Consider the following 14,942-nt stretch of genomic DNA (forward strand, 5'->3'; position numbering starts at 1 on the left):
ATACAGATGTTACATACTGCGGTGCGCAAACTGGCTCCTAACTTTTTTAGCTGGCTTCTAGATTAAAAGAAAATTTGTCAAGCCCTGCATTATGTACACTACGTTTTGATGTGCTATAGTAGCTGAGGGTATATATATATATATATATGTGCATTTTACAACTACCCTGATACCCAAGAAGCAACACTTACCAGGCTGGGGTCGGATTTGTTTTGATACTTGTGGGATTGGTAGCCTATTTTGTATTTCTTGCTTTGCCTGCAATGAGATAAGGTATTGTGAAAAATCAAAATGTTAACAAGTATGTCCACAGCAATGCAGTTCAAAGGGATTTCTTCCACATATTAGGATACCAAAAACAAACATAAGGTGTATAGGATCATTTTGACATTTCCTTTCTTCTTTCCTTTCCTCCTGTTGACTAAAGCTGGTTATCGACATTTAAGTCAGACATGCTGGTACAGTCCATCAGCAGATGACTTTAGGCCCAGCTTTGGCAATAAAGAGCAATGTTGGGTGTTGCACAGGCATTACCGTTACAGCTGTGTGGAGAAAAGACTGCACTGCAAACTGCACACCATCTTGGCTCTGATTATTACATGGACAATAAGCACCCTTTTAAGGTTTTCTATCCTACCTATACACTTTCTCTATTAAACTGCCCATAGGCAGGGGATTGTTATCCGTTTTGCTCCAAATTGTCAAAGTTGAGTAACAATCATCTTGTGTCTAATATGCACCTTTATAATTATTAAATTATTATAAAGCCAACACTGGGGCACTTATTATGGTGACAACTGTTTAAAAGAGGAATTCTTTGGTTTTGTAGAGCGTTTCTCTCACTTCCTGTTGCATCTTTGAGAAAGGAAGTGAAGAAAAATTTCCCCAACAGTAAACAGAGAGCAAAAAAAAAAACACCTAACAGGGGTTTTAACCCAAAGCCTGATCGCCCGAATTTTCGGGATGTTGATCGGCAGACTGGACTCCTTTCAAGGCCAGAACCCCTGGGCTGATTCCGCGCCCAAGACTCCTCCCCACCCGGACAGGCTGGTGTCTGTGGAAACCACTGTCGGGTACAAGGGAAGAAAAGAGTTTCCCTGCCGAAGCGCCAGGGAACGAAGCCACCATATTAGGGATCCCCTCAGTGATGGTCGGTAAAGCTTGTATGTGTCTGGAAACAACTGACTCCTTTATTAAAACAAGCAGCAGATTTTTATACACTTGAGAAGCATGACAGTCACTACATGAACAATGACCTGAATATTTACATGAAGCATCACACAATGGTGAGATAACGAGGTACAGCTGACTCATGGCTAATCCCATCTAGACAAGGTTATCATTCACATGTTAATTAGCTCAGCGTACTTAAGTCAGCCTGGAAGCCCAGACTGCCGGTGTTCCGTGAAAAAACCATACCCGTGAGAAAACCATACCCTCGTCACTTCCGGAGGGTATGGATTTCTCACGGTACTTTAACTTGCGGCGCTTACATTATAACAGCTCCCCTGCATCATGCCTCATGTCCGCTCCTTCCCCTGTTACTTCCCTGATCTCCGTTAATAAATATAAAAGCGGATCACGGAGCACAGATACACCCGCCGCCGCTTTTATATTTATTAGGGGAGATCAGGGAAGTGACAGGGAGAGGAGAGGAGATGATTGATGTTGCAGCAGAACTGTTTTAATGTTACCGCCACAAGTATTAGTGTCGTTAACATATCATACCCTCCGAGCATGCGCACTTGCTAACTTCTTTCTTGTTCAATCACGTCTGCGGGGCTCTGAGCATGCGCACTGCTGCGCTGCTCTGCTGTTTCAGACCGGAAGTGACGAGAGGTATGGTTTCTTCACGGGGTATGGTTTTTTAACGTTACACCGGCACCAAAGGTAAAACAAGATATAATATACAATATTATAGTGTAAATACTGAGAACCCACCATAAACAATATGTGAGCAAATCAGCATAATTTACAATGCGGGGAAGACAGGTGTTTGAGCCGATGACATGCACCTGTCACAAGTCTGACCAACTGAAGCAATCAAAACCATCAATTTATCTGTCACATAGCTTTTTCAGTCTCAGTGATGGTCGGTAAGTACCGTCACACCCTCGTACCCTGGCTCAACAGGACCAGATTGTCCAGAGACCGAGGATTCTTGTCCCATTTGGCTAGAATCTCTTTTTTCAGAGGTCTGTTATGGAACTGAGCAAATGAAACCGCCTCGAAGGTGGAGACCATTAGGCCCAGCAATTGCATGCAAGTCCTGAGAGATGACCGGCAGTTGGATAACAGGAGCTGAATTGCATGCTGCAATTTCAACAGTTTTGTTTCTGGAAGAAACACCCGGGCTTAGTCTAAATCCAGAGTCAGAACCAGGTAGTGCAGCTTGTTGGGCGGAGTCGAGGCTGATTTCTGAAAATTCACAGTCTAGCCGAACTCTTGCAGAGTTCTCACCGTGATGTCCAGATCTTTCTTCAGGACAGACGGAGACTCTGCTCTCAGAAGTAGATTGTCCAGGTACCCCAGTACCGAGATCCCCCGAGAGCCTAATTCATTTAAAAAAGGAAGAAATGCCAGGACCATAGATCCCAGCTAGGAGCTAGGTCCTTACTCCTGACTAGGCAGGAAAAAAAAAAAACTGAGATCCTATGTTAGGAAGTGGGAAAGTGGGAGTATACCCCCTGGGACTGCCCTATAGGCATAATCAAGCTTTGTTAACCTTTTTCCGCCTAGTGTCCTACTCCTAAGGAGAGAAGCATAACCCATCGGTCAAAGAGGATATGAAGCTCATGTCCGTCAATGAACGAAAGAGAAATCCCAGTTTTTCTAGCTTTATTTTGCAGTATTCAGTTCTGTCACATGACTTAAAGGAAGTTTGAGTCCAGGAGCAGCAAGTGGGTGTTTGACATGAAAGCTAGTGACATAATAACTTCCAGGGAGGGACACTGTTCCGGTGTAGCCAGTGGGCGTATACAGGATGGGAGGAGCTGATTGTAGGTTCCTGCCCAGTGTTCTCTCATCAATAAGGATACATTGTATATCCTAATTCACGAGAAAATGAAGGAACAATTCACAAAAGACAGGAGGGGTGCAAAGCACATATACAGTATAGCTGTGCTGGGCTTTGAATGAAGCCTACTATAGGAGAAGAAAGCTGGACACAGGGGGAAGGTTACAGCTCACAGTCTACAATTATCACAATACAGGCAACCACACTAAGTCTACGTTTCCACTAGTGCGACTTGTCATGCGACTTTGGACACACAAAATCGCATGACAAGTCACAGCCCATTAAATTCAGTAGCACCCACTCCCATCTGACTAAAGCTCCATTTCCACTAGTGTGATTTGTCATGTGACTTTGGAAACAAAAAGACACATGACAAGTCACAGCCCATTGATTTCAACGGCACCCGTTTCCATATATGCAACTTTGAAAAGGTACTTGCAGTACTTTGATGCAAATTTTGATGCGAATTTGATCTAGAGAGTGTAAAGTCAGATCAAAACTGCACTCCAAAGTCACACTCCAGTGGCTACGTTTCCACTAGTGCGACTCTTAAGTTGTGCAATTTAGAGTATGACTTTGAGTGCAGCTTTGATCCAACTTTACACTCTGCGGATCAAAGTCGTATCAAAAGTTGCTTTAAAGTAGTGCACGTACCTTTTCAAAGTCACATAGATGGGAACGGGTGTCATTGAAATCAATGGGCTGTGACTTGTCAAGCCCACTTTGTGTCCAAAGTCACATGACAAGTCACACTAGTAGAAACAGAGCCGAATACTCATTACTCACATGTAATGAGCAATAGAAGTTGATCTGTATTCTTCTAAACTTCCAAAAATGTTCCTTTTTATCCTATTCCTTTCATATATTGCCCCGGTAACGTGACTCCCCTCTCTCTCAGGAGAAGCTGCTAGCCTAAACTAAGCTACGAAGACAGGAGATCATGTTCTGTGAAAGATAGGAGGGATGGGAATGGGGCGGGGCTGGGTGGGTCTAGGTATGCCTGTCTAAGAAAAACCGACAACCTTTTTCAGGAAGTGAAAGACTGCTTATCAAATTCAGATAAAGGGAGATAACGTTGTTGTTCAACTTCAAGAACAGGAAGAAGCTGTTTGTCTAGCTTAGATACGACTTCCTAAGCTAGACAAGCAGCTACCCAGAAAATGAATAATATCAAAGATAAAGATATTTAACATAATATTAATAGGAAAAATTTCGTTTTTGACTGGAGTTTCCCTTTAATGCTTTCTATGCATTAAGATAAAAAACCTTCTGTGTGTAGCAGCCCCTCTTCCTTGAGCCCAATCTCTATCCAGTGATGTGCACAAGTGCCTTGGCCGTCCGGGACTCCCCTCCTAATTGGCTGAGACACAGCAGTGGTGCCATTGGCTCCCACTGCTGTCAATCAAAGTCAGTTAGTCAATCAGGAGAGAGAAAGGGGAGGGGCCAAACCACAGCTCCGTGTCTGAATGGACACACGGAGCTTCGGCTCGGGTGCCCCCATAGCAGGCTGCTTGCTGTGGGGGCACGCAACAGGATGGAGGGGCTAAGAGCACCAAAGAGGGACCAAAGAAGAGGAGGACCTGGGCTGTTCTGTGTAAAAACCACTGCACAGAGCAGGTAAGTATAACATGTTTGTTATTTTTTTTTTTTGCTTCAATAAATTTTTATTGATTTACAAGGTAAGAAGGTAACATAAGAACAAACCTCCAACATGGAGGATAACATAGGGAATGTTACAGTTTAACAAAGGGGGAGGAGAGAGGAAAAAAGAGTACAAAGGTGTATCCAGTTCAAGTCTCATTAAGCAATAAAGGTACAGATAGTACAGATGTAAAATCCTTTCCACGACATTGAAGGTAGAGGATAAAGGATAGGACCGTCCTCCCGAGCCCGGAACCTGTAGGGAGCAATGTCTCCAGGCAGAGGAGGACCAGTCCCATGTCTCCATCCTAAGAGGAAATTTTAAGACATTCTATTATCAGGTGTAAGAAAAGGCCATGCGGCCCAGGCTAACTGAAATTTATTGTAGGTTAAGTTATTAATTGACAGTGCTTTCTCAAGTACATTTTTCAAAATGTATAACTTCCGAGAGGTTTGGAATGACTTTGGATTTCCAGTTTCTAAGTATTAGATTCCTAGCGGCTAACAGGACATGAATTATTATTTGTCTATACATGAGGGGATATGTGTCAATGCTGAGGTTTAGGAGGGCTAATTCAATGGATGGTTTCCTCAGTATACCAGTGCAGGTAGCAATGCACTGGAATACGGAGTTCCAATAGCTTTTTAAGGATGGACAGTCCCATAGCACATGTGATAAGGTACCAGTCATGCCGCAATCACGCCAGCAAAGGGGTGAGAAGTTGTGTATCATCTTGGACAATCTGTATGGAGTGTAGTGCCATCTGTTTATGATTTTGGACATCATTTCCCAATGGTTGGTGCAGTGGGAGAAACTATATGTGGATTTGATTGCTTTTTGCCATTGGGTCAGCGTGAATGTTTGGTTTAGGGATTTTTCCCATTTAGTCATGTGATGTGATTTCTGGGTTAGTGAGTCTGCTGTCAAAATAGAGTATGCTAGGGAGATTCCCTTGCGTTCTGGTTTGTTTTAAAGAAAAAAAAAAGAGACTGTAGTATCACTTTAATTACAAGTTGCTATATGGAAAACTGGCTACATTTTTTTCCCCCACGAGTTAACTGCTTGTTTTGTCTAGGGGTGAACACAATGCCTATACTCACCCGATCCTTCAATCCTTCGGAAAACGGTGCTCCCCACCCCCAGCGATGGTCTGTTCCTGACGTTTTCAAGTCCAGAACCAGTTTATGGGCGTGATGTTGTCAGGAACAGTCCACCGCATAAGCCCGCTGAACCGCAGGGATGGGGGTAAGAGCTAAAGGGTCTTCTTGTGCTAGAAAGATCGATGGATTGGGTGAGTGTATCTTGGCTCTCTGAACTTCTAGACCAAAATGAACAGTTAACCCATGCAATGCGGGCACAGCCCCCTGCATCCTTGTCTGAATTAGGCGCAGGTAGTTCTTAAAAAAACTACAGTCAAAACAATGGCCATAGGAGCCATTTTGAATTCCCTTGATTTTTTCTAGAAAAGTTCATTCAATATCTAGGAGAGTTTTTTTTTCTTCCTGTTACCATAAATACACCCAAGAATACAGAGGTAGTGAAGACAAGAAGAATTTTCATACCCTTCAGTAGCTAGCTAACAGTTTTGGGGCTTTAAGGCTCACTTTATCTGTCCAATACCTGAAAAGGTGGATTTACAGTTTAATATTTTAGGTAGCCACTAAAAATGTATCCTTTTTCCTTCTTTATCTTTGAAGTCACCATTAACCACTTACCGCATAGTAACGTACCGATACGTCGGTACACTTTGCGGGGTTATACCGGGATGATGCCTCTAGTTCGAGGCATCATCCCGGTACCGTGGTTTGAAGCTGACGGTCGGCTTTCTGTCGGTAAGGACCGATGCGGCTCGGGAGCCGCTCGATCGTTACCCAGGGGGGCGGGAGGGGACGTCCCCCCCCCTCCCGCCGCCTTCCGTGGCTTTGCTCGGGGCTCCCGTCCCACCGGGAGCCCCGAGCACCCAGCCGGCACGTCCGCCGGCTGGATGGAGTCCCGATGAATGCCGGAAACGGCATTGATCGGGTCTCCGATGACGTAACCCGGAGGCGGCGTCCATGACGTCACTTCCGGGTTACTGTGCTGCAAAAGGCGGCAGTTTTGAAAAACGGCTGTATGCAAAAATGCCGTTTTCGGCGTTTTGCATACATGGAAGTGTAGTGGAGGGGGTCTAGGGTCTTTTAGACCCTCGATCCCTCCATAAAGTGTACCTGTCACTACATATTGGTGTCACAAGGGATGTTTACATTGCTTGTGACAGCAATAAAAGTGATCAGATTTTTTTTTTTTTTTAAAAACTGTAATAAAGTTTAAAAAAAATAAAAAATAAATAGAAAAAAAAAAATTGTAGCCGTCCCCGTCACAGTTAGCTCGCGCACAAAAAAAAACATATACACAAGTCAAGCCGCGAATGAAATCGCTGTTCAAACCACACATGTGAGGTATCGCCGCGATCGCCAGAGCGTGGGCAATAATTTAAAAAAAAAAGAGCTACACTCTACCTCTAAACTGGTAACCGTTAAATAAATTTAAAGCGTCGCAGATTGAGATCTCTATTGACCGTAGTTTGTCGCCATTCCCACGGGGGGGCGCAATTTTAAACCGTAACATGTTGGATATCTATTTACTCGGCGTGACATCATCTTTCACAATATACAAAAAAAAAATGGGCTAACTTTACTGTTTAGTATTTTTTAAATGCAGTGAAATGTGATTTTTCAATTTTTTTCCAAAAAAATGGCGTTTTAAAGACTGCTGCGCAAATACCGCGTGACAAAAAATTTTGCAATGACCGACATTTTATTCTCCAGAGTCTTTGCTAAAAATATATATATAATGTTTGGGGGTTCTAAGTAGTTTTCTAGGAAAAAATACTGGTTTTAACTTGTAAACAAAAAGTGTCCGAAATAGGGCTGGGGCTTAAGTGGTTAAGAAATCACAATCAGTGTCAAAATACATCAAGTAAGACATTATGCTGCAGAATATCGACACTGCAGGTGATTGTACTGTACTATGCAGAAAGACATACCTTCAGAAGCATGTGTTCATAGAAAGCTTCCTCCATCTCTGCATTTACTTCTGCAGAAAGCAGGGATTTGTCCACTTCCATCCTTGATCCCTGTAACCAAAATTCAGCTAGATGAACATGAAATAAAAGCATAAATCCATATGAGGGCTTTACAAGTATTGTTGCTTCGGATAACTGTTTTATTTGATAGTTAGACATAAATGCCACAACTTCATCCTGGAATCATCTCAACAAATGATGTCAAAATGTCGAACAAATGACCATTTACCACTAAGGCTCGGTTCACACATGATGCCCGATGCAAATTTCTCTTCAGCTTTCACTGTAAATTTCCAAAGTAGCGTTCAACTGGGATTTAGATGGAAGTTTTTGGAGCTGGTTGTTAAGGAGCGGGCCAGGAAGCCGGCCGCCGCATCCTTACCAACGGGTGACTCCTCAATGTAAAAAGAAAAAAAAAACATTGCTGCCAATAACCTTTGGATTTTGAGGGGAACCCCCATGCAAAAATGTAAAAAAAAAAAAAATAAATGGTGTGGGGTCCCCCTCTATACCAGCCCCTTATCCAAGCACCTTGTCCCCATGTTGATCTGCGGGCCGGGGGCTTATCGGAATCTGGAAGCCCCTATAAAAAAAGAGGACCCCTAGATCCCGCCCCCACCAATGTGAATTATAGGGTATATTGTAGCCCTACTCCGTCACCAAAATAAGTGTCAAAAAGAAATAAAAACACAGACAGTTTCTGATAATTCCTTTATGAACAAAATCAAAAACCAAACTGATGTGCGATTCAGATACACTCCCATAGAGGGCAATGGGCCTGGAATTCACATCCGAATCGCACCGCACACAGGACGCTTTTTAAATTCACACTGCTGCTGCACCGCATAAATGTAAACCAGCTCCATAGAAAGCCGGTTTGATTCACGTCTTTCGAATTGGATGCAGTTCAAATCACATCCAATTTGGATATAAGTGAATGGAGCCTCAATGAAAGCCAATTGGTCCTGAAAAAAAAAAGAAAAAACCGGCATATTTCACGTGCTTACACTAAATAGTTGCAATGATACACCACCAAAAGTATTGGGACGCCTGCTCTTACACGCCCATGACTTTTAATGGCATCCCAGTCTTAGTCCGTACGGTTTAACATTGGGTTGGCCCATCCTTTGCAGCTATAACAGCTTCAACTCTCCTAGGAAGGCTGTCCACAAGGTTTAGGAGTGTCTATGGGAATGTTTGACCATTCTTCCAGAAGACAATTTGTGATGTTAGGCACTGATGTTGGAGAGAAGGCCTGGTTCGCAGTCTGCGTTGTAATTCATCCCAAAGGTGTTCTATCAGGTTGAAGTCAGGACTCTGTGCAGGCCAGGCAAGTTCCCCACTCCAAACTCCCTCATCCGTGTCTTTATGGACCTTGCTTTGTGCACTGGTGCGCAGTCATGTTGGAACAGGAAGGAGCCATCCCCAGACTGTTCCCACAAAGTTGGGAGCATTCAATTGTCCAAAATGTCCTGGTATGCTGACGCCTTAAGATTTCCCTTCACTGTAACTAAGGGGCCAAGCCCAACCCTGAAAAACAACTCCACACCATAACCCCCCCTCCACCAAATTATTTGGATCAGTGCACAAAGTAAGTTCCGTAACGACATGAATGAGTGAATTTGGGGTGGAGGAACTAGACAGGCATGACCTCCCCACAGAACACCTTTGTGATGAATGAGATCGGAGACTGCGAGCCAGGCCTTCTCATCCACATCAGTGCCTAAACTCACAAATGTGCTTCTGGAAGAATGAGAGTGTTGGATGGAACTTGATGGTCTTTATGGCGCTACCATTTGAGAGGGAGTATGTGAAAAAATCTTATGGGTTATCTACAGACATCGCCTGTGTGGATTTGCCAGGTATCAGCTCACCTCTCTTCATGCAAAGTCAGTGTGAGGGCAGAAATGCTAATAACTGGCAAATCCTATTTACACTGTGAGCTGATCAACAGGTAAAGAGCTTCTGTGATCAGCTGTGTCCGAGGGACGCAACCATCAAAGATCCCAACCAATGCGGAAACGCAATCATGGGAGGAAGCTGATAGACGCCCCTGAGTGATGGTCTTTGGGCCTCTTTGGCCAATGGCGGATTATGTCACTCCTCCACATGAGAAGGAGCGAAGTCATCCCAGCACTCAGAGACCAGTCTGCAGGTCAGATTACAGATCTGGAGACAGCGGGCAGGCAGGTAGAGGCATTTTATTACAGAAGAGACAGCACATGTCTCTTCTTCAATAGATGCTGGAGATCTCAGCCTGCCTGCTCACAGGTTCTTACAGCGGAACTTCCGATCCACTTTAAAGTTTAGAATGTTCATAGGATATTGTTATTCAAGTTTCCTAGTTTCTTCATAGTTGTTAACAGCACTATCACCGCCACTAAATACAAGTGTTTTATGGGGAAAATATTATTAGGGGGGAGTGACACCATGGTTTACTGCACCAGGTGACTCCGGCCCTAGTGACGCCAACCCTAGTGACACCAACTGTGCTGCCACGCAGCTTTAACTGTCTAGCAGTTGTTATTACATGTTATGTTATGCTATGTTATTGGTATCTTCCTTGCACCCCTGCTGTTTCTGGCTAGATGGTTTCTCCCATCCTCCATTTTCCTGCTGTATCTACCATTTTGTTTAGTTGTTATGAGGAGACTGCAGAGTGTGTGAGCTGTGTAACTTCATTGTAAATTTACCTATGGAAAAGCCTCTATGTTTATGTCTTTGCTAACTTGAAGCATAAAGAAGCATTGGAGAACACCTCTGGAGTCTTTATTCATTGAGTAAACTATCTGTTAAAGCCATCATTCAACCTGCTGCACACACTTACAGACTGGAGGTCTACAAGAGGGTCACAGGTACAATCGATGCTGAGACAGAACACCAACCCTAGTGACGCCAACCCTAGAGACACCAAGCCTAGAGACACCAAGCCTAGAGACACCAAGCCTAGAGACACCAAGCCTAGTGACACCAAGCCTAGAGACACCAAGCCTAGAGACACCAAGCCTAGTGACACCAAGCCTAGTGACACCAACCCCAGTGACACCAACCCCAGTGACACCAACCCTAGAGACACCAACCCTAGAGACACCAACCCTAGAGACGCCAACCCTAGAGACGCCAAGCCTAGAGACGCCAAGCCTAGAGACGCCAACCCTAGAGACGCCAACCCTAGAGACGCCAACCCTAGAGACGCCAACCCTAGAGACGCCAAGCCTAGAGACGCCAACCCTCGTGACACCAACCCTAGAGAAGCCAACCCTCGTGATGCCAACCATAGTGACGCCAACCATAGTGACGCCTACCCTAGTGACGCCAACCTTAGTGACGCCAACCCTAGTGATGCCAACCCTAGTGATGTAAAAACTAGTGACGCCAACCCTAGAGACGCCAACCCTTGTGACGCAAACCCTAGTGACGTAAAAACTAGTGACGCCAACCCTTGTGACGCAAACCCTAGTGACGTAAAAACTAGTGACGCCAACCCTGGTGACGCCAACCCTAGAGGAACCAACCCTAGAGACGCCAACCCTGGTGACGCCAACCCTAGTGACGCCACTGCTGCCATAGCGGACCTCCTTCTGAAAATACTAGTTGTCTGGGTTTCATACTGATCCTCTGGCTTCAATACTTCGAGTCTCTGACCTGGAACAAGAATAATGTTACATGTGATCTTCATATTTGTTCCATGTCAAAGCCTCAGAGGAATAAAGCAATCCTATCAACATGCCAGCCAGGCAAATAGTCAGCAATAGTAGCCTCCAGTTTTCTCTGATGACATGTTACCAGCCATTCTGCCAGCAGTGTACATCGCAGAAACCTGTATGGAATAGAGCTTTAGTATTATCAATCAATGGGAATCGTTGTGAAATCCTCCTCTCACCTCTGACTTCTCGCTCTCACACTCCGCTGATCACTCGTTTCCCTTGGCAACCCCAGCAGCCCGTATAGCGGCACATGGACCACTTCCGGGTACAGACACTTCTCTCTGCCCCACTTCCGGGTACGGACACTTCTCTCTGCCCCACTTCCGGGTATGGAAACTTCTCTCTCTGCCCCACTTCCGGCCCTGGATTGGTCTTGTTTCCCAATAATGAGTTATTGCTATTCATGTTTAACGCACTTTATTAAGGATTTGAAATAATAAAAAAAGAACATTTCGGTGTACTGTGGCGTTATTAGTGAAATATTTTGTATAACTCGACCTTGTTCCGGCGGAAATGAATGTTCGTTATAGGTGCTGGAGCTCCACCTAGTGGCTGTCACTTGTACCTGGAAGAAGTGGAAGGCATGGCTGCATCTACTGGAGCTGAGAAACCTACAGTGAGGGAACTCTTCACCTCCATGCAGTATGGACCTGCTCCTGAGGCTGCCAACATCGCCCAGGTAAAGAAGGACATGCTGGGGTCTGATGGAGATTGTGCAAGTTCTGATGGAGGAGTGTTTTGGTATTGGGGTGCCCTGATTGATGGGATGGGGTGTTCTGATGGTGGACCTGGTCCTGATAGAAAACCCAGGGCTGCTCTTGCACTGTCTGCTGAGATAAGTCTGTGGATTGAGTAGAGGAGATCAGATTTATGGTGTATGCCTGCCAGGAGTTTCCATCTTTGAGGGACACTTTGACATTAGATAGGAATGACACTTATGCCTCGTTTCCACTGAGCGGAACGGTTCGGGTCGGTACAGTTTGGAAGGGTTAGAATGGTCCGGTCTATTCAGGTGAGCGTTTCCACTGCAAGTCGGGCCACCAGGGACCATGCGGGGTTTACACCAAATGAGGTGTTTGTTTTGCTCTTTCATTTGATGTGAGCATTGATGGTTTCCTGTCCGCCAATCAGAGGACTCTATCGTGTGACGCCAGTAGCTCCGCCCTAACCGTACCGTACCATTTCCTATGGCCCTACATCTGAAGCAGGACCAGGAATGGTGCGGTTTGGTTCGGTTGTATGGGCCACTTTCATAATGGAAACACTCAAATTAGCGTACCGTACCGAACCGACCCGAACCGATCCGCTCAGTGGAAACGAGGCATTAGTGGACATTACTCCACACAGGCTGAACTTTTCTATGTATCTTCTCGGTACTTAGATTGTTCTAGTTCTGCTATAATGATGAGCAATATGAACTCTCTGTGACAGATGTCATTGAGAAATGAACAGCTTCTCCTTCGCTGTACAGTTAATAAATAGACTCAGAATTAGAAATGGTAAATCGGGGATTATGACATGTAGATTTCCTGGATCAGTTGTACCATCTTAATAAAAAATGGAGCACTGACTATCTGGAGAGTTCGGAGATAATTATGTGTAATTGGTGAGACAATTGAGTATTTCTATCTGAAAGGGGTCATGTGATGGGCAGTCTTCTCTTTCAGTGTGACAGTTATTGCATTTCCCTGGCATCCTGTAACGGTTATTCACTCGCACAGCATGTGCGGATAGTTTTGGTGGATTTTTGTATGAAGCCACGGGCAAAGGTTTTGAGAGACACAAATATATTGACAAAGGCTGCTGCTCCAGGCAGGGTTCACACTAGCTGTGGCTGCGACTCACAGCAGGGGGTCCTGTGTATCCCTGTTCTCCTTGTCAGGTGCAAATCAAATCCACATTTTTGCCTGAAACTGAGCTAAAGACGCACTGGACGGTCTGGACCCTTTTCAAGTGCGGACTGCAACTGCCCCGGAGGTGTATGAACTGACTTCATTAACCACTTGCCGACCGCCGCAAGTACATATACTGCAGCGGTCAGCCCCGGCCAGGCAAAGTGACGTACCCGTACGTCACTAGCCTGTCACTCGCTTGTGAGCCAATAGCGGGCGAGCCCGCCCGGCTCGTTCCCTAACAAGTGAGTGCGTGTGACCGGCGGACCCGATGTCCGCCGGTCACTCGCGATCGTTCGCCGGGAAGCGAGAAAGGCAGGCGGCTAATGTAAACAAGCCGCCTGTCATTCTCCCCTGTGTAAAAATGGAGATCAGACGGTTCAAATATGTAGGACCGTTGATCTCTGTTTTTACACTAGTAGCCATGCGCAATCACAGTTAGAAACACGCCACTAGGACACACTTAACCCCTCCCTCTCCAATACAGTTAACCCTTTCCCTGCCAGTGTCATTTTTACAGTAACAGTGCATATGTATAGCACTGATTACTGCAGTAATGTCACTGGTAACCCCAAAAATGTCAGTCAAGGGTCCGATCTGTCCGCCACAATGTCGCAGTCCCGCAAAAAAAAAAAATCGCAGATCGCCACCATTACTCGTTAAAAAAAAAAAAAAAATGACAAAAATCTTTCCCTTTGTTAGTAAACGCGATAACTTTTGCGCAAACCAATCAAAATACGCTTTTTGCAATTTTTTTTTTTTTTTTTTACCAAACATATGTAGCATAAAACAAATTGGCCAAAAATGTTAAAAAATTTTGATTTTTACATTTTTTTTTTTTTTTTTTTGGGAATTGCATATAAAAAAATGTGAAAAATATTGTTATTTTTGCAAAATTGACGCTCTTTTTTTGTTTATAGTGCATGATCAAAAAATCACACTGGTGATCAAATACCACCAAAAGAAAGCTCTGTTTGTGGGAAAAAAAAGGACGTCAATTTCATTTGGGTACAGTGTCGCACGACCGCGTAATTGTCCGTTAAATTCACGCAGTGCCGAATCGCAAAATACCTTCTGGTCAGGAAGGGGGTAAAATCTTCCGGGGCTTAAGTGGTTAAGAACCGGTCACACTCTTCTGTCATGCAAATTGGATGCGGCAAAAACTGTGTGAACTCAGCCTTAGTGATTTTTAGATTCTTTTTGTCAGATGTTACTATGGTATACTGAAGTATAATTGCAAGCATTTCATGAGTGTCAAAGGCTTTTATTGACTATTAAATTAAGTTTATGCAAAGAGTCAATATTTGCAGTGTTGACCCCTTCTCTCTTTCCTCCCCAAGACCTCTGCAATTCGCCCTGGCATGCTGTCAATCAACTTCTGCGCCACATCTTGACCGATGGCAGCTCATTCTTGCATAATCAATGTTTGGAGTTTAAATAAAAATATATCCAAACTGCGCTAAGTCTAAAATAAATAAATAGTGAGCTACTAGCACATCAACTGACATGAGTTGTAAAAATACAAACTGAAAAATAAGTGCAGCGCTAAAATTTGAAGAAGTGATACAACATATGTGCATACATATAAGAAAAGAAGTTCATAAAAGTGAGTCCCCAGTGA

The 14,942-nt window shown here is 44.4% G+C and overlaps 2 protein-coding genes across 3 annotated transcripts in view; one reads left to right on the forward strand and one right to left on the reverse strand.

Annotated features, from left to right (window-relative positions):
- The window catches only part of PIH1D1 (PIH1 domain containing 1), an 83,387-nt gene extending 75,601 nt beyond the window's left edge, over window positions 1-7,786 (reverse strand). For both annotated transcript variants that reach the window (XM_082273151.1, XM_082273150.1), the window contains exons 1-2: window positions 7,684-7,786; window positions 192-258 (exon numbers count right to left, since the gene is read on the reverse strand). In XM_082273151.1, the coding sequence (XP_082129277.1) occupies window positions 192-258; window positions 7,684-7,764 (148 nt within the window). In that variant the 5' untranslated portion in view covers window positions 7,765-7,786. The remainder of the gene's footprint in view (window positions 1-191; window positions 259-7,683) is intronic.
- A 4,203-nt stretch (window positions 7,787-11,989) lies between these two features.
- Window positions 11,990-14,942, forward strand: part of ALDH16A1 (aldehyde dehydrogenase 16 family member A1) — a 316,675-nt gene continuing 313,722 nt past the window's right edge. The window contains exon 1 of the mRNA XM_082274075.1: window positions 11,990-12,108. Within this exon, the coding sequence (XP_082130201.1) occupies window positions 12,013-12,108 (96 nt within the window). The 5' untranslated portion in view covers window positions 11,990-12,012. The remainder of the gene's footprint in view (window positions 12,109-14,942) is intronic.

Source organism: Pelophylax lessonae (assembly GCF_965119305.1).
Source record: "Pelophylax lessonae genome assembly, chromosome: 12".
NCBI classification, from domain to species: domain Eukaryota; kingdom Metazoa; phylum Chordata; class Amphibia; order Anura; family Ranidae; genus Pelophylax; species Pelophylax lessonae.